At 55.9% G+C, this 17,777-nt stretch overlaps 9 protein-coding genes across 9 annotated transcripts; 5 read left to right on the forward strand and 4 right to left on the reverse strand.

Annotated features, from left to right (window-relative positions):
* Positions 1 to 766: 766 nt before the first annotated feature.
* Positions 767 to 1,945, forward strand: J7T54_000616 (Cyclin; the record flags this gene model as incomplete). Its single annotated transcript, XM_051504455.1, has 1 exon — positions 767 to 1,945. The coding sequence occupies one exon, from the start codon at positions 767 to 769 to the stop codon at positions 1,943 to 1,945; it is 1,179 nt and encodes a 392-aa protein (XP_051363970.1).
* Positions 1,946 to 4,814: 2,869 nt separating this feature from the next.
* Positions 4,815 to 7,868, forward strand: J7T54_000617 (uncharacterized protein; the record flags this gene model as incomplete). The annotated part of the gene is made up of 4 exons (XM_051504456.1): positions 4,815 to 6,340; positions 6,410 to 6,809; positions 6,867 to 7,557; positions 7,618 to 7,868. 4 exons carry the CDS (start codon positions 4,815 to 4,817, stop codon positions 7,866 to 7,868), a joined length of 2,868 nt encoding a protein of 955 aa, XP_051363971.1.
* A 475-nt stretch (positions 7,869 to 8,343) lies between these two features.
* J7T54_000618 (40S ribosomal protein S2-like protein) lies at positions 8,344 to 9,183 on the reverse strand (the record flags this gene model as incomplete). Its single annotated transcript, XM_051504457.1, has 2 exons — positions 8,344 to 8,604; positions 8,656 to 9,183. The coding sequence occupies 2 exons, from the start codon at positions 9,181 to 9,183 to the stop codon at positions 8,344 to 8,346; spliced, it is 789 nt and encodes a 262-aa protein (XP_051363972.1).
* A 539-nt stretch (positions 9,184 to 9,722) lies between these two features.
* Positions 9,723 to 10,781, reverse strand: J7T54_000619 (uncharacterized protein; the record flags this gene model as incomplete). Its single annotated transcript, XM_051504458.1, has 2 exons — positions 9,723 to 9,777; positions 9,841 to 10,781. 2 exons carry the CDS (start codon positions 10,779 to 10,781, stop codon positions 9,723 to 9,725), a joined length of 996 nt encoding a protein of 331 aa, XP_051363973.1.
* A 499-nt stretch (positions 10,782 to 11,280) lies between these two features.
* Positions 11,281 to 11,732, forward strand: J7T54_000620 (uncharacterized protein; the record flags this gene model as incomplete). The annotated part of the gene is made up of 4 exons (XM_051504459.1): positions 11,281 to 11,422; positions 11,480 to 11,511; positions 11,562 to 11,625; positions 11,683 to 11,732. The coding sequence occupies 4 exons, from the start codon at positions 11,281 to 11,283 to the stop codon at positions 11,730 to 11,732; spliced, it is 288 nt and encodes a 95-aa protein (XP_051363974.1).
* Positions 11,733 to 11,827: 95 nt separating this feature from the next.
* J7T54_000621 (Serine/threonine-protein kinase-like protein) lies at positions 11,828 to 13,540 on the reverse strand (the record flags this gene model as incomplete). Its single annotated transcript, XM_051504460.1, has 2 exons — positions 11,828 to 13,358; positions 13,413 to 13,540. The coding sequence occupies 2 exons, from the start codon at positions 13,538 to 13,540 to the stop codon at positions 11,828 to 11,830; spliced, it is 1,659 nt and encodes a 552-aa protein (XP_051363975.1).
* Positions 13,541 to 14,146: 606 nt separating this feature from the next.
* J7T54_000622 (Ubiquitin-conjugating enzyme E2-20 kDa-like protein) lies at positions 14,147 to 14,793 on the forward strand (the record flags this gene model as incomplete). Its single annotated transcript, XM_051504461.1, has 3 exons — positions 14,147 to 14,253; positions 14,310 to 14,642; positions 14,691 to 14,793. 3 exons carry the CDS (start codon positions 14,147 to 14,149, stop codon positions 14,791 to 14,793), a joined length of 543 nt encoding a protein of 180 aa, XP_051363976.1.
* A 442-nt stretch (positions 14,794 to 15,235) lies between these two features.
* On the reverse strand, positions 15,236 to 15,786 carry J7T54_000623 (uncharacterized protein; the record flags this gene model as incomplete). Its single annotated transcript, XM_051504462.1, has 3 exons — positions 15,236 to 15,439; positions 15,544 to 15,618; positions 15,691 to 15,786. 3 exons carry the CDS (start codon positions 15,784 to 15,786, stop codon positions 15,236 to 15,238), a joined length of 375 nt encoding a protein of 124 aa, XP_051363977.1.
* An 824-nt stretch (positions 15,787 to 16,610) lies between these two features.
* Positions 16,611 to 17,730, forward strand: J7T54_000624 (uncharacterized protein; the record flags this gene model as incomplete). Its single annotated transcript, XM_051504464.1, has 2 exons — positions 16,611 to 17,444; positions 17,494 to 17,730. 2 exons carry the CDS (start codon positions 16,611 to 16,613, stop codon positions 17,728 to 17,730), a joined length of 1,071 nt encoding a protein of 356 aa, XP_051363978.1.
* Positions 17,731 to 17,777: the final 47 nt, after the last annotated feature.

The raw sequence follows: 17,777 nt of genomic DNA on the forward strand, positions 1-17,777 counted from the left end.
TGCGCAGGCTGCATATCGACTCGCTCGCTGCTCCTCGATTGTCGCCTTCACCACCGCGGTGACTCGATTTCTTGGATTTGCTTTAGTGGGACACGTTAGCTCGTTGCTCCTGCTAGCACACCACGACCTGTCTCACTTCTGTCCAGCCCTCCCGTCCATCCCCGACGCCAGCATTTGTGGATGTAAGATATTTCCACCACCCCTCCTCACCAATCATTCTGCACCATTGCCCATCCCGCATACCCCAGGGAACAAGGGAGCACAGAGGGCCCGATAAAGATTCCCTATCCAGCTATTCTCCTGGCGATACACCAAGCAGCCATCGGCTTGGTGCCTGTTGTCAAGCTAGCTTGTCTCAGAGCCACAATACTGACAGATGTCGAAGAATTCATGGCTAATCTGCTCATTTTCTTAGAGCCCTTTCCTCAACTCGGTTCCAGCTTCATCGCCTCGAGCCACGACCCCTTGTTCGAGCCCCTTCAACTAGGCCGCTTGGATTCCATGTTCTTGGCCTCGATACCAGCCACAGTCACTCCTTTCTCCTTGACATTCACCCACACTCATTAATATCTTAATCACTTAATTCCTCAGGCCCGCTTCACTCTTTCTGCAACACGGCCCGAGCTCGACACTCTTTTCAACTACAACTCAGCTTCCGACCCAAGATTCCTGGGGAACTTATCTGTCATTCTTTCGACCTGACCAGGCAACCTACTTCACAACTCCTCACCTCACCTCGCCGCAACACCGATAGCCATCAGTCACAATGGCTTACTCTCACTCACAGCCGGACACCACTTTCTTCGTGGAGAACGACGACATGCCTCTCTCTCACATCACACCGCGCGAAGCTGCCAAGCTCATCGCCCGCCGGAAACAGGAGCTCATCGCCAATGAGCTTTCACGACTAGCGGCTGACGAGTACTTGGAGGACATCATGGGACATATCAGGCGGATGGAGGACGAGACCTTGCCTGACGTCGCGCTCATCGATCTGCAACGCGAGATTCAGTGGTTCATGCGTCCGTACCTCATCGACTTCCTCGTCGAGGCTCACGCCGCCTTTGCCCTTCTGCCCGAGACACTGTTCCTGACCGTCAACCTGCTCGATCGTTACTGTGCCAAGCGTGTGGTGTATAAGCAGCACTACCAGCTCGTTGGTTGTGCCGCACTCCTCATCGCGGCCAAATACGGTGACAAGAAGGACCGAGTACCCCAGATTCAGGAGTTGAACAACATGTGCTGCGGCCTCTACGATGCCGGCATGTTTGCCCAGATGGAAATGCACGTTCTCAACACTCTTGACTGGTCAATTGGGCATCCGACTGTGGACTTCTTCTCGTCGTTGATGGTGGCCGAGGAGCACGATGACCGCGAAGTGGAGCACATGGCTGCCTACATGAGTGAGATTGCGCTCTATCACCGCGACTTCGTCTCAGTGAAGCCTTCGACCATGGCCCGCTCCTCCCTCGCCCTGGCTCGCGCTGTTCTTGGCCGTCCAGAGGTCACCGATGGAGAGTGGGACAGCTCGGAACAGACAACTCTCTTGAGCCTCTCTCATCACCTCCATCTCCCATCAACGACCTTGGCCCGCAAGTACGCAACGTCGCACACGTCCAAGGTGTCCCAGCAGCTGGCCGACTTCATGGCACAGCAGGCTGCCCTGGCTCAAAGCAACGCCGAGCCCCCAACTCCACCAGCCGAGCCCGCCAGGAACGATCTGCTGGCCACGCCGCAGAAGGGCCACGGTGCTACCATGGGCTTCGATGGCTATCTGACGCCGCCTATCACACCGGACGGCCACTACTTCAATGGTCAAGGGTCGTCATCAAACCCCCTGGCGCAACAACAATCACAACGATACCCCATCACGCCGTCATCACACAACCGACCTGACCAATACTCGTATTCGCATCAACACAACACGCAATACTTGAACCCCTGAGCCGGGCAACCATCAGGATGGCCGTCACCCGTGGCAATCTGTCTCGCCGCCCGTGACAGCAGCCACAGGGGAGGAAACCGAAGATCTTGTTTTTTACGTCATGGCATTTAGCGACTGCGTTTACTTCTTTTTTTCATATTTGTTCACCCACCCTTGTCATTATTTACCTGCCCAACAAACAAGTCATCAAGCACGTCTGCTGCACCAAAAAAAAAAGTGGGATTTTGAATCATACCCCTTTCTTCTACTGCGGACGAGCACAAAAAAGTTGTTTTTTTCCGGAACGAAATAGACGCATGCAGAGGAGGTTTCCCATGTCACGCCAAGCTGCATATGGCGAGGAGGAGATACCACCAAGATTGCAATCAGGCACCGGTGCCCGAGAGAGGCAAGAACGAGAGGGGACGATACCGGACCGCAGCATTCCCCTGCGGAAACATTGTGGCCTGCTACTCGCGACGCAGAGATGGTCTCTCGCTTGTGGCTCGAGCCAGCAACAACCAAGCTGCGTTTCTGCAATGCTATTCCGCAGACGCCCGGGAAGAGCCTTTTGATATTCACTACTCAGACGCCTCAGGTGTTTGATGGGATAATTAATACGCTTCTTCTACGGAGGAGGTTTGGGGTTTAAATGGCCGTCGAGGAGGAAATTGGCGGACTTTCAGGCGGCTTGCACCTGCGAAGCGTGCAGACACTGGAGGCTAGCAACCTCGGTCTCTCGATCTACCATTCTCTCATACGCTGTGTATAGGTAGATATTCAGAGGTATAAAGAGGCACAATCTTAAACATTGTATCTCGTACAATCATTCCCTGTGCATGCCTTGTGATATCGATGGGCTTTTGCCGAAGGTGCGTCCCCTGCAACTGATTCTTACCATGTTGCTCTGCCAATGCTGTCTGTCCGAGGCATGTCCCATGACCTCGATGGGGCTGCTGAGATTGGAGCATTGACATGGTGCCGCGGCGCTCAAGACAATGCGAAATTGCCTCCCACTCTTAGCGCTGGGCGACTCAATTTGTGGTGCAAAGCATAAATACGATAGTCGAGCATGAACAAGGGGGGGCCAAGGCTTGGGCTGCTGCTGTCGGGCACCACTGGCGCGGTTGCAAGAGGTCTTGCCTCCCTGCGGGCTATTTTCGAACTGACTGGCATGCAAGCGTAGGCAGGCGGCACGAGGGTGAAAGTTTGCGGCTTAGAAATTGGGCAAAAATCCATTGAACGTAATGAATGGAAACGCGGCAGCGCAGCGTTGGTATGAAGGGGCTGGCGAGAATTATGGTCTTTGCATCAAGCAGGGAGAGGGGGCATGGACAGACTACCCTGTGGTCTGTGTCAGCGCAGGGGGTTTTCCTCCGTCTAGATCGGAGCAGCCGAACAAAATGGTGAAGTTGCACCTGCTATGTATGCCATTGGTTTGTTCATGATATATGCTTCTTGTAAAGGATAACCAGGTGGTGAAGTCGTCTTCTTCCCCTCTCCTTCTCTAAACTCGAACACGCTAAATTATTTAGACATCTGTGCATATATGTACCGTGAATCGGGGATTTAAATTGTGATGCAGGCGTGCAAACGACCCGAGAAGGGAAAACTACACAAGTCTCTGAGTCTCCCGTCACTCGATGTCCAGTGTGAGTATTTCCGATCCGTATTTGCGGCGTCTCGAGGTGCCATGCTGGGTTCTGGAGGTGTAACGCTGACGCTCTGAAGGGCGGAGAGGATACATGCAGAGGAGCGCCAGACTCGCGAAAGCGGTCGAATTTTCATACCGTACAAACGAACAGTTCGCTACAAGCCTTCATACAAGACCCGATTCTGTGGGGACGAGTTCGTGGCATACCTTCACTGTTGGCAGACAGCCCACCTCGGTTATGCGCTACATATCCGTACATGTAGGAACTAAACAGGAAAGAGTTATACCATGCGCCAATAGGTCTTCAATTTCCAGAGCACGGCCTGGATTGATCGTCTTTGTTCTGTATGTAGCCATTTCCGTCACCCATTGAGATGGACGGGCGGGCCCTCGAGAGGGTTGAGCGTCAAGGTTGATGAGCTTTCCACAAAGCTGATGCTACAACACATAAGGCGAGCCGTTGTCCACGGAAATTGAGAGCGCTTGTTCTGCGGAAACTCTTTCATCAGGTATCTTGTGCTCATCCCCGCAAGGACTTACTTGCCCAAACCAGACTGCTTATCTGGGCAAATACAACAGGAGCGTTCGCTTGGCCCACCATCCTCGACGGCTCAACGCATCATGGGAAGAACACGGACGAGTACCTGGGCGCCAAGCGCAGGCGAAAACAGTACGCCCAATGTGCATCGAATTGAATGCAGCCGGCGATCCTATACTGATAATCATGTCTGCGTAGCATCCGGACAACGTCGTAACCCGAGAAGAACAAACCGCAAGCGTGCGGCTAGAGCAGCATCTTCCTTGAAAACACGCCAGAGCTCATGGAGCGGCACCGAACCTGGAGGTCAGATTGTTGGATCTGGAGTGACAGACAACGATGACTATTATCGGCCTAGTGAGTTGCGGACTGGGTAGTCTCTGCTGGGCGAGCTAGATACTGACACGATGTCAGCTTGGGACTGGCCGCCGTCCACAGACCAAAATCAAAGCCCAGAACCGACAACGAAGCTTGACGCACAATACGGGACAGCTCATTCCAAGCCAACCGAGACGAGTCAGTGTACAGATCACACACAGCGCGAGGCGGCTCATAAAGCCCCTGTTATCAGCTTCGCAATGACCAACGACAATTCGGAAGCGGAGGAGGCACACAAAGCCCCAGTGATCAGCTTCAAAATAACTGACGATTATTCAGAGCCAGAAATAACTCGAAAAGCTCCCATCATCAGCTTCGCAATGGCAGACGACGGTTCAGATGCGGAAGCAGCGTCCCCTATCATGGCGGACTACTCAGACGCGGAACTAGACGAGTCCAGCGCACAAGACGCGCGTGAGGCTTCCATGACCAAGTCTCAGGCCAGAGTCGGGCCTGTCTCTGACGGTGACATCCCCAACACGCACCTTCAGCACCGAGTCGGAACCTTGCGTGGAAGCCAGACCAGGAACCTGACCCACACGGACCCGGGCGAAGCAGCTGACGTCGAGGAGTTGAAGGCAAATAAACCGATAAGCCAAACCCGACGACGCGGCAAGATCAACCTCACTCGCAACAGGCAGCTCAGATACAAACGTGAAGCGTCCGATCCTCGAGACAGACTGCATCTGCTCGAGTACGAGGGCGCGCCCATCATGCCACCCCCAACGACCCTTCGTCGTGCAAAGAACTATCTCAGCACGAAGCCACCCACAGATGAGGACAGCTTCGCAAGGTGGGCTGTGGACTGCACACGTATCTTCCGATACGTGGTCTGGTTGAGAACCAAGTACGAGGGCCAGACCTGGTGGGACGACCTTCTCCTCGTGGAAGGCATGCTTGAGAAAGCACAGGCGTGGCGATGGTGTGAGTGGCAGGAGATCCCCAGCCGACTATATGAACCTGTCCCCGAGGGCCACCGTAACGCAATTGCTGTAGGCGTGGCGGCTGCTGATCCGCTGTCACTGCGCCAGTGTCAAGTCCAGCCGGATGCTGTCGTGGCCAGCCCTCCTTTGCATACCCCCTGGAAGCGCTTCAGACTACCGAACAGGAGGCGCCAAAGCTACCTCGCGAGCATGAGCCAGTTCGACAGGGGCCAACGCGAGTGGTCAGATCTCACCCACGGCCATCGTGGTAGGGAATGGCAGAAGCGTGTCGAGTCCATCGTTGACCTCCCTCCGCCGGTGAACTTTAGGGGTATTATACCCCTTGGTGGCATGAGCAAGGACATGCTTAAGATATGGGATCGACTGAAGAAGCTCGAGTCAGTGAAGCGTGAGTTTGTGCACACTCTGTCCCTGGCCGTGGACGAAGATGATACCCGTCGCTTCACCACTATGGCCTTAGCCATAGACGATGGTCTCCTCGGCACTGCTCCGTCCAATGTGCAAAGAAAGGCCTTGCGCTTCCGCCTCGACGAGTTTGTGAATGCTTCTCTTCCCACTCCTGCTTTCCTCCAGCCGCAGAATTTGGTGGACATTCGACCGGCGGAAGTTGAATGGCTGGAGTTTTTCTCCACTGACCTTCCGAAGCTGCCAGACAGAGACGCTTGCGGGCTGGACACCAAGGGCAGAGTCTTCATGCGGAAGATACAAGCGATGATTGACTGTCATGATCCAAAGTTCAGACTCGGGCCGCATCCTCGGAGCCGCCAGCTGATCCAGCTGTTTGTCAACGATGAATGCGAGTCTGAGCGAGAACTTGCCCAAAGAGACGTGAAGAAGGCGTTCTTCACTGACGAGGAGGTCGTCAAATACCTCGAGATAGCAGAGAACATGGGTCTCGTACTGTGAGTGGACTCCTGACCATTTGATGACTACATCCACCCAGCAGCGGAACTGACATGATGGGCTCCCAGGAGACAAAACGACGTGACCAGCAGGGATCTCCAATATCGCAAGGCTCCCCAGCTGTTTGCTCTGAACGCGATACGATGGTATTCTCCAGTCAAGAATGCTCGACCAGGTGCCACTTCATCGGCACAGCATGATGTACACGATGGCGAAGAAACAGACACCGAGTACCTCCAGTTCATCCCTTCGAAGAACATGCTCCGCTCTGTCCCCGAGATCAAGCGAGGCCAGTCTACCGAGGCCACTGAGCGAACGACGGGATTCTATACCTGCTTGGCCTACCGCATGGGCCTGACCCTCCGTAGGTTGAGGACGCAGCACGAAGCCAACCTGGTCCTCCTCGGAGATCCGGAACGTATTCATCGCAACATGGGATCCGCATTCGACACTGCCAAACTCTGGGACGTGAGTTACCTCAGGCATACCTGGTTGCAATCCCCGGATCCTGACCACGGGGATCAGCTCGTCGTTCCCCTATTCACAGACGTCGTGAGGAAGGCCGAACCAAGTAATTTCAGGAAGAAGTGGAATGCGGCGGACTATTGTGATGAAGGCGAGCACCAGGCCTATGTTACTGTCCGAAAGGGGCTCATTGACGAGCTGTGTCGCAACGACCCGCCCGAGTTCCGAAAGAATGAGGCAGGACAAGATGACGAGGCGACTGTCGCGTTCAAGAACTCCATCTGGTCGTTTGGTGCCGTCGAGAACGGCAAGATGCCCAACTACTTTGCTCTTGATCGCCGCGCTAGGCTGAATGGCAAACTCGAAAGCAGTGGCGGTAATCATTTCGTGGCTCGCAAAGACAGTATGACTCTGCGTTCACCTGACCAGAAGGACAAAGGCAAGGGAAAAGAAGAAGTCCATCCTCAAAGTCGCCTAGAAGACGCTCCGCCGAAGGGCGTGCCCAGGAGCAGTGTACTATCCAAGCCGACCTACAAGAACTGGCCGGGCATGGGGTACGATCTGGAAGACGAGGACTGGGTTGTCGAGGAGCGATGGGACAGACACGGCAAGCTTCACCGCGATATGTATGTTCCTCTGGCGAGGGTGGTGGAGAAACAAAAGAGCGGACGCACCCTCCACAGAGGCAGACCTCATATTGGCGCCACGCCTCGCGACCAAAGGGCCATTGAGCAGAGGCTGAAGAGAGGTGGTGAGTCTCCTCGTGTGTTGCATCGTACTCTCAAGAGCAAAACGCTAACCCAAGGACAAGGCGCCGATCCACCTGCACCCACGTTCGTCGACAGGCTTGCCGTCATGGTAGGGCTGAAACGCAAGAGGGACGACGACCCTGAAGACGGTCGTGTGCGTCTACCCAGTCCCAAGTATCTTCCCAAGGTAGTGGCACGTGTTCAGGAGGAGCCGCCCCAGAAGAAGACACGTCGAGCCAGCGTTGGATTTGGCGGCACTTCCGTGGTCAAGATTAGAGATCCCCCAAGAAGGTCGTCTGGAGATGGCGAGTGATGGAAGCGAGTGTGCCGAGGAAATGATGGACGTCTTACGTACCTGTACCGTAGGTGGCGGAGTAAGGAAGTCGTAGGTAGCTGTGGGCTGTCAGCATGTACGTTTGTTCAATACCAGAAAAGGAAGTCGTCAAGTGTGAACCACAAGGAGGTGCAAGAAGAGTCCCCTTGCTGACTCTCACGATGTTGTCGCTACATGACATGGCCAGGCACGACACCGGTACAGATGTCCGGCAGCACAGCGCAGCATCTTATAATTAGACATCATAAGAACACGACTAGGAAGGAGAATGGAAGTATTTGTGTTCATTTCAGACCATAGCCGTAAATTTCATAGCCCCAGACCCAACGTCCTGACGCAAAAACACAAAAACCGTGAAGAAGGGTCGACAAAGGGGAAGTAATTTCTTGTATGCTCTCGTCTCGTTAAAGGGAAGGACCCGACGCACACCCGCGGGCCCCGATCTAGTCGCCGTCTAGTAACGCTTCTGCTGAGCGCGCAGGGTGTCGGCAAACTCCTCGAGCGGGCTGGGTGTGAGCTTGGTCTCCTTCCAGAGGTTGGGGGTGAGGAAGCCGTAGGTGTTGGTGACGGCGACAAAGACGGCCTTGAGAGTGTTCTCGAGGGTCTTGGTGGAACCGGCGGACGAGGTGTAGGCGTCCTCGACACCGGCGAGCTGGAGGAAGCGCTTGACGGCGGGGGAGGCGACGAGACCGGTACCACGGGGGGCGGGGATCATCTGGGCACGTTAGTTTCTTATTGTGTCATCTTTCTTCTAGGGAATACATACGCGGACGGTGACGGAACCGCACTTGCCAGACTGCTTGCAGGGCAGAGAGTGAGGAGCACCAAGGTTGGTACCCCAGTAGCCACGACGGACGGGGATGACGCTCAGCTTGGCGATGATGATGGCGGCGCGGATGGCGGTGGCGACCTCCTTGGAGGTCTTGATTCCGAGACCGACGTGGCCCTCGGAGTCACCAATGATGACGACGGCCTTGAAGCGCGTGCGCTGACCGGCACGGGTCTGCTTCTGGACGGGCTTGATCTTCATGACCTCGTCCTTGAGCTTGGGCAGGAAGTTGTCGACAATCTGGTACTCCTTAATGGGGAGAGAGTGCAGGTAGATCTCCTCCATGCTGGTGATCTTGCCGGCCTTGACGAGACGGCCGAGCTTGGTGACGGGCTGCCACTCCTTCTCCTCGTTCTTGCCGCCGCGACGGCCACGGCCACGGCCACGACCACGGCCACGGTCACCACCACGGGAGCCGAAACCACCACCGCGAGCACCACGCTCAGAAGGACCACGGTCAGCCATTGTGTCGTCGAGAGATGTTGTTGTTGTTGGGTCGATCGGTCGAGGGGGTTGGGTGGGCGAAGTTGGTGTTGCTGGTCGTCGTGGGCCGCCTGGATGAACTTTCTCGATAGTGGGGCGGTTTCGCGATGGTGGTGAATTTTGGGGGTGCGCCAGCCCTAAGATGTGTGGTGGGATTTGCTTAGTCATGTGGTGGTCGTCTCGGTGAGTCAACGTGCTCGGAGGCGCTAGGCTGGTTTGGGACTCGGTGTGTGTGGGTGAGCCGCGTCTATCAATTGTACGTCTCAGACGGAGAATGACTAAATGAAATGGAAAAGAAGCAGTTGATATGCTATGCCAACCTGCCCATCCATTACCAGACCCGTTCATTCATAGTAACACGCGTAAGCAGAGACGGGGCAAACCCCCCAAGACACGTACTCGAAGCGACCGGACAGACAAGACAGACTGATGTACAAAAAGGGTGAGTAGCGTGAGGTAGTAGCAAGTAGTGTGATGCAGAGACAAAGTCAAATGGTGGTATCATGCCCTCCTTCCTTCACTCATTGATCCTTGACGATGAGGTTGTCCGACGGACGAACCCGCTGGGCCCATTCGCTAGTCACAGTCAGTTAATGAGATCTCATACCGAAAACAACTTCAGAGGAGCCAAGCACTTACGTCCAGCTACCATCGTACACCTTGCGCGCCTCGGGGCTGCCATAGCCCGCAATCTCCAGGCCCGTGTCGACCACACACGCGCTGACACCCGTGCCACAGCTTGAGACCACAGGCTTCTCAGGGTCGACGCCCTTGGCCGCAAAGTACTTTTTCAGTTCCTCGGGCGACTTGAACGTCTTGGTCTCGGGGTCGAGCAGCTCGTTGAACGGGACGTTGATGGCGCCAGGCATGTGCCCCGAGGACAAGCCCTCGCGGGGTTCGGGGGCGGTGCCGGCGAAACGCCCAGCTGACCTGGCGTCGAGAATCTGGATACCTTCTGCGCCTTCCTTGTTATAGTCGCACGCGATCTCTCGGACATCCTCGTAGCTCGCAACCTTGCCATCGGCAATCTCGTCCTCCTTGGGGATCTGGTACTGGCTGCACTCGACAGTGTAGAGCTCCCCGGACTCTGTGGGCAGGCCCTGCTCAACCCACTGCTTGAAGTTGTCGAGGATGTGCACGCGTGGATGGCCAAACAGCTTCATCGTCCAAGCGGCGCGGGGCGCGCTGAAGATGCCGAGCTCCTTTGTGTCGTATACGACGATCACGTCGTCCTTGCGGATGCCGAGCTCGCTCATGGTCAAGGCAAACGTCTTGGCATCGGGGAGCATGTGCGGGTACGGGCTGTGCTTGTCAATGACCTTGTCCAAGTCAAAGAAGCGCGCCTTGGGGATGCGTTGCTCCCGGTACGTCTGGATGCCCGTGCGGCCATCATTGGGGAGGAACCACGAGGCGCAGACGGGGATCGTTCGCGGGTCGGTGCTGATCTTGCTGGGCGGGTTCTTGCGGATCGCCTCGTGAAGCTCTGTCGGGGTGACGACGTAGTTGGAGAAGCTACGGCGCGCGACGAAGGCCGTTGCTCGCGCTGTCATGGAGCTGAAGCGAGGCATGCCGGCGCGCATTGGCTGCCGTGCAAATGCGAAGAGTGTGGCCATCATGTGGATGGTGATGCTGCTACTCGGGTATGGCGCAATCACTGAGACAGGGTGAACAGAGTGACGAAGACCCGCGATCCCCGGACGGGATCAGGTCTAGTCGAGCTGTCTGAGGTGCAGCTATCGTAGAAAGTTATTCGCAAGGCGGTCATCTGGTTCACGCGGCCAATTGCAATTAAAGGAGCAGATTCTCGCGGATGAGAGATCGCTGGAAGCTGGCTTGCAGGTGTGCATGAACTGCATGACAGGACAGATGCTGATAAGGATTGGGAATTCCAGTCGGTCGACTCAGTCCCAGCCACGAGCTTCTGACGGAGCCGCTCACGCGGGGAGAAGCTTGGACCACCCACCACCACCACCAGCCAGCCAGCAATGACGGATTTCGGACTTTTGGGCTTTGGAGAGTCCGTCACAAATAGACATGTCTCCCATCCTTTCATACCGACTCACCAACGCGCGATTAGCCATGAGGGTCACCATCAAGAAATGGAGCGCGGTCGCCACCTGGCAATGGGACATATCCGAGGACGACGTCTGCGGTATCTGCCAGGTGCATTTCGACGGCACATGCCCTACGTGTAAATATCCTGGCGACGACTGCAGCCTCCGTGAGTACACTCATTTGTTTACATACTGCCGTACGAATGCTAAACTGTCGCGATCAGTCTCTGGCAAATGCGGCCACAATTTCCACATGGTAACACCAAAAAGTATCTTGTATTATCACATGGTATCTGACTATCGCAGCACTGCATCATGGAATGGATCAAGCAGGAGTCCGCCAAGGGACAGTGTCCCATGTGCCGCCAGAGTAAGATCCCCTGGACACCTGCCATGGTGTATCTAGATTAACATGCCTACCATGTAGCCTTCGAATGGGTTGGCCAGCACGCCGAAGGCCCTGAGCACGTTGACTGAGCCAAACAACTTGGTCACGCCGAGCGTTTCAACATGGTTCTCGATCCAACATATTCTGACCCAACAGCTTTACATCCGAAAATACCCTTCCCCTTCTAAGATTCGGGAACATAGACACCGTCCTTACAGAGGACGACCACCTTTTTGAAGAATCTTCGCCATTCCAGAGGATCGCCCTTCACCTTGACAAACTGCACGTCGAGCACCTCGCCATCCACCAGACCATGCCTATGGATTTGGATCTCGCCGTGGAGATTCTGCTGCCGCCCATCGAGTCCCCGCACCTTGATGCTGGCCACGTTGTTGGCTTGGAGATTGGGCATCACGGGCGCGAGAGGCACGTTGAGCTGGTGCAGCGCATCGCTGAGCATCTGCACGAGATGCGCGGGCGGGGCATGGGAGAAGAATCGTGTCAGGGACTCGCGAGGGCATATGTCACCGAATCGGCGCGCGTGCTGCGTCAGTGTCATCGAGGGGCCGGGGTTCTGTGAGAACTGCGACATGGACGGCTCATCTGCCAGGCTGCCGAGGGGCACGCGGGACATGGGGTCCTGACCGCGCGCGGGAACCGAAGAAGCTGGCGCCGCCATAGATCGTATCACGGGGCGTTCCCAATCCCATTCCTGATCTGTTATAGGCGTGATGGGCGTCTCTGGCTGTGTCGACGAGAACCGCCCAGCGTTCAACCCCGAGTCCATGTCTGTGTCCATGTCCTCTTGCGTCGACTGGGATGTGGTGGGTTGCTGCGAGAAGTCAATGTGTAGGTTTTCCAACATGTGCGTGGCGAGGTTGAGAGGGTCCGAAACCTTGCCCTCGGCCGTCAGGAATGGATTGTGTCGTGTGTACCACGGGTGCTGCCGTATTCGATTAAAGCTGAACCGCTTCTCTGGATCCACGCTCATCATGCCTCGTAGTAAGGAGAGGGCCTCGGGGGGCACCCGCTCCCATAGCGCGTCCGAGCTGCGGCCCGACGTCTTGACGTACTCCTGGAACTCCCAGCTGCTGGTGGCCGGCTCGTCCCAGGGCGTGTTGCCGACCAGCAGCACGAAGAGAATCACGCCGCACGACCAAATGTCGACGAGATCGGGGAGGTACTTTGCTGCGCCGGATGCCTTCCTATCGGCCCGCCCGCACGCCAGGATCTCTGGTGCAATATACGGCGGACTTCCACACAGCGTCGAGCTCGCCTTGCGCTGCCCCTTGTACTCGAACATGGTCGACATGCCAAAGTCGGCCAGTTTCAGGCTTCCGTCCTGCGACAGGAGTATGTTCTCGGGCTTCAGATCCCGATGGGCGACGCCCTTGGAGTGGATGAAGCTCACGCCGCCGACGAGCTGGCAAAAGTACACCTGCGCAATGTCCTGCCGCACGCCCACGTCGGCCTCGATCTTGTCAAAGAGATCGCCGCCCTCGGCATATTCCATGGCGATCCATTTCCACGTGTTGTCCTCCCCCGCCGCGAACCACTCGATGATGTTGGGGTGCTGCCCAATGTGCGAGTGGAGGGAGACCTCCATGGCCAGCTGCTTGACCGATATCCGGCCATGCTTCAACGCGTAGCCCTTGTGGATGAGCTTGACGGCGAAGACGGGGTCTGTCGCATCCAGCGGGATAGCCTTCTTAATGCTGGAGAGAGTCAGCAGCTGTTTCTGTGGGAGAGTGAATGCACAACTGACGTACGATGCGTAGGCGCCTCTACCAACTGTCTTGGAGACAATGCGAAAGGGCAGGTCCTTTGGCAGGGGGTCTAGTTGTGACTGACGATGGTGAGCGATGAGGTAGAGATGGCGTTGATGAGTGCACGTCATGAATGGTCAGGGTTGCTTACCATGGCACCAAGTTCACGACACAAAACTCCAATCCTTACAGATCTGACTACTTGGTATCAATGACAGAAAGCGTACTGTTGCTTATAAGTATCTTGGTCGTGGACTCGTGTCGTGTCGCGATCCACTCCAGGTCGCGTCTGTCGATCGCGTAAAGTGCCTACAGGTACTTCGTGTTTGGATTCTTGAGATGGACCCCGCGACGAGATGAAGGGGTGCCAACGAAAATAAAACAGCCACCTCTGTGGCGGTCCAACCATACTGCCTGGAGCACTTATTCTGGCCGATACCCACTCCGTTGCCGCCGTTGCTGCGGCAAACACGGGAGCTCCATCGCCAATCAACAAATGTCCCGACCAACAACTCAGACATTCAAATCCGTAATCCAAGACATTGAAAATCAACCAAGTTTCCTGTCTCTTCAGAGCAATAGCATCTCGCGAGTTTGATACCGTCGACATAATCTGACACTGTCTCTCTGCCACAGCACACTGGCTCGCAATCGTCTTTGCTTGGGTTACTCGACTGTTTTCTTGCATCACACATCCTCGACACACAGCAGCGACAGCCAAAAGTCACTGTTACAATATGAACGTGATGGCGGAAGAGAACGCGAATGCTGCACCGGCTGTTCCGGCGTCCAAGCAGGGCAACAACACACGTCCGGGCCCTGATTCGCAGAGTGTGACAAAGCGGTACGTGGTCTTCACGTCCAACCCTTCCAACTCCAATCCGCTAAAGTCCTTCACAGCCTTCAGACAGAGCTCATGCAGCTTATGATGTCGCCGGCCCCTGGTGTGTCCGCCTTCCCGACGTCTGACGACAACATGCTGAGCTGGACGGCCACCATCGAGGGACCCGAGGACACGCCCTACACCGGGCTCACCATGAAGCTCGGCTTCGAGTTCCCCTCCAACTACCCCTACGCGCCCCCGACGGTGCTCTTCAAGACGCCCATCTACCACCCCAACGTGGACTTTTCCGGCCGCATCTGCTTGGATATCCTTAAGGACAAGTGGACCGCCGCGTACAACACGCAGACGGTGCTTCTCAGCCTGCAGAGTCTCCTGGGCGAACCCAACAAGTACGTTTCTCCCATGTAACCAAGAGGAGACATGACTGACAGTGACAGCTCTTCGCCGCTCAATGGTGAGGCGGCCGAGCTATGGGACAATAACCCTGTCGAGTTCCAGCGAAAGGTGACGGCTCGTCACAAGGACATTGAAGACGAGTAGATGTCTCTTGGAGTTCATTTGGAGAATTGGAGTCTTGGGATAGGTTCGTTCACTTGTCTGGTCTAGTATGAGCAGGATGCATGGTACAGCCCTAGTCTAGAGGCTTGGAGTCAGGATTCATAGCCGCGGCGGATCAGTCACAAACATGGACAAGGCATTGTTTCAGCGAAACTTGAGCGTCTGGGCATGCAACCTCCGGAACCTCACATGCTCTCTCGCGCGCTGACACCATAGGGAAATCGGTAGTAGAATTTGTTCAATTCCCTCCGTAAGTTTTTGTTTCGTAGCCGTCCAAAGCTCTCGAATGCCGAATCGTCGCAACTCCGAAATGCCGTTGTCACACACCCAGAAGCCAGGAAAAGAGTCAATGGAAATCCCAACCCCCCAACGCAGTCGTCAATTCTTTCGTTCTTCTTCTTCTATCTTTTCCCAAGAAGCCGCCTTACTCCTCGACCACGACCGTGGGGAGGCCGCGGGGGTTCTTGACGTTGACGGCCTGTACGTAGCTGTACAGCTTCTCCTTGGCGCCCTCCTCGTCGTTTCGTCGGCGGGAGATGCGCACGCGGATGCGGTAGGGGACACCCTTGATACCCTGCTCCCAGACCTTCTTGTTCAGCTGGGGGTCCACGCGGACGTCGGAGGTGCCCTGGGATGCGAGTTAGCCCTAAAATCTCCCGAACCCAAGAGCCTCGAGATGCCGCGGCGTGTCGTGCGTTTCGACGGCGCAGTGTGAGATGGGGAGAGCCGTACCATAGCCTGGGTGGCGAAAGCCTTGATCTCCTTGATGGCGCGGGGAGCCCTCTTCTTGAAGCTGACACCGTGGATCTTGCCGATAGTTAGCGTATGCCCCTCCATGCTCCTTCAATCCTGGCCGATTGAGTCGTGGTGTGGACGTACGCGCTTGTGCATGTGAATGGTGTACTCGCGGGCGACAACGTCCGCAATGGCGGAGCGCTGAGGCTTGCCGGAAGGCTTCTTGGTCTTGGACGACATTTCTGCGGGAAGAAGGGTGATCAGTCGGGGCTGTCGAGGCGCTGTTAAACGGACTGGGCTTGCAGCAAGATCAACAAGGGAAGATCTTGGTGTGCAAGGAAAAGAAAGAGAGGTAGTCTTTCTGGGCTGTTCGTGGCGTACCTGCGGATCGTCTCGTGAGATTTGACACTGGGCGTGGAGGGTAGGATCTGGAGGTTAGTTGGATGCGAAGAGGGCCAAATTCCGTAAATTCTGTGTGCGTAGGGCAGGCTTCGAAATTTGGTGGGTGGATCCGACCAGACCAATGAGCCTGTGTGCCAGCTTGGCTCACACCAGATCACGTGCGCTGCTACGTTCCAGGACTAGCGCCGGGAGAGCGTTACGAAGGCAAAGCGCGCAGCGGTCGAGTTGTATACAGTACGTAGTCAGGCAATTCGGCGCAAGGGGGATCCGATCCACGTCTCAAGTTCCCCAGCAGCTGTTTACTCGGCACTGCTACCTACGTCGTCACGGCCAACAGACCGCATTCCACCTACGCCGTCCACGACGAGAGCGTCCTGGGGCCCATTGTGTGCTCCATGACTGCTACTCACGTTACTCAACTCCTCCCGGCCATCAACTGAGCGGAACCGACACGAGACCAGCCACCGCGACGAGGCTTTTCACGCGGCATCAGCAACAGGGGAAACTCAATTCAGCTCACGTCACACCAAGTTGCTATGCAGAGCAACACCGCATCTCCCGACGAAAAACACAACAAACACCTAATCTTCACCACTCGTACGATACCAGTGGTTACCGCATAAAACCGCAAAACGCCCATGCCGGGCTATCAACATAATCAAATGGAGGCACCTTCGCCCCAGCCAGACCTGGCCAGGAATAGGCTCCCTACCCTCTTCGAGGTGCTGAGCCGTCGCACGCTGCCGCCGGTCGACCTGTTCTCGTTCTACATCTATATGCGCGACCAGCAGCGCTCAGTCGACTACCTGGACTTCTGGCTCGATGTCGCGCAGCACATGTCGCTATGTCGACACTATGTCCGCGAACTCAGGCGCTCGGTCATGATAGGGACGCCGGATTTGGACAGAGCCAGCTCCAAGCGGTCGTCGATGATTCTCGAGAACATGGGGGATCTGGAGCCTCGCATTGCTGGCCCGTCCATGCTCGCGACGGAGAAGGAGAAGAGCCAGGATGCCCAGCTGTCGAATTTCCTACGTGAAGACACACACGACTCTCCCCACAGCGGCTATGCTGCCATGAGGCCGAGCCCCCAGTTCAGCAACTCGCACGACATCACCACCGACTCGAATTCACCAGGTCATACCGTTGCCCGCTCGGATATCAAGGCGTCAGCAGAGAAGATCCTGTACACGTTCCTACTCCCCGGCGCTGAGCGTGAGATCACCCTTCCCGGATCGATTACGGAAGACGTGACTAGGGCCATTGAAGACGAAGGTCGCGATGACCCGGAGGTCTTCGACGTGGCCAAAGACTATGTCTTTCAAGCCATGGAGCGTGATGCGTTCCCCGGCTTCCTCAGAATGAAGGCCTTGGGTAATTCAATCCCGCCCACTCTCGTCCTGCGCCTTATTATAGGGTTGTTGGCCATCTTCGGAGCCTTCTGGACCGGATTTGTGCTCATCTTCTTGGACAAATCACGCGCTACTCGGTGCTGGGTATGTGACCCTGTTTCGGATTTCACCACAAACTCACTAACAGTCACAGGTCATCCTTCCCTTCACTATTGGTGTCTATTTCCTTGCCTCTTATCAATACTCACTGGACCCCATAATTGCCCTCCTCGGATACAGCGAGTACACGCCGTTCAACTTCTCCCGCATCCGGGAGCCCTACATCCGCACACTGCTCGCCAAGCGTGCGCTCATGGTTCTTGCCGTGACAGTACTTGTCGACGCTGCCCTCTGCATTTTGTTCATTCTCGTGCCTGGGAAGCGGTTGTGAGCTAGCCTCGACACGGGTCGATGATGCTGCGCATTACTTTTGCCCTC

Source organism: Emericellopsis cladophorae, assembly GCF_022114955.1.
Source record: "Emericellopsis cladophorae strain MUM 19.33 chromosome Unknown NODE_9_length_645218_cov_115_098568, whole genome shotgun sequence".
Taxonomy (NCBI): Eukaryota; Fungi; Ascomycota; class Sordariomycetes; order Hypocreales; family Bionectriaceae; genus Emericellopsis; species Emericellopsis cladophorae.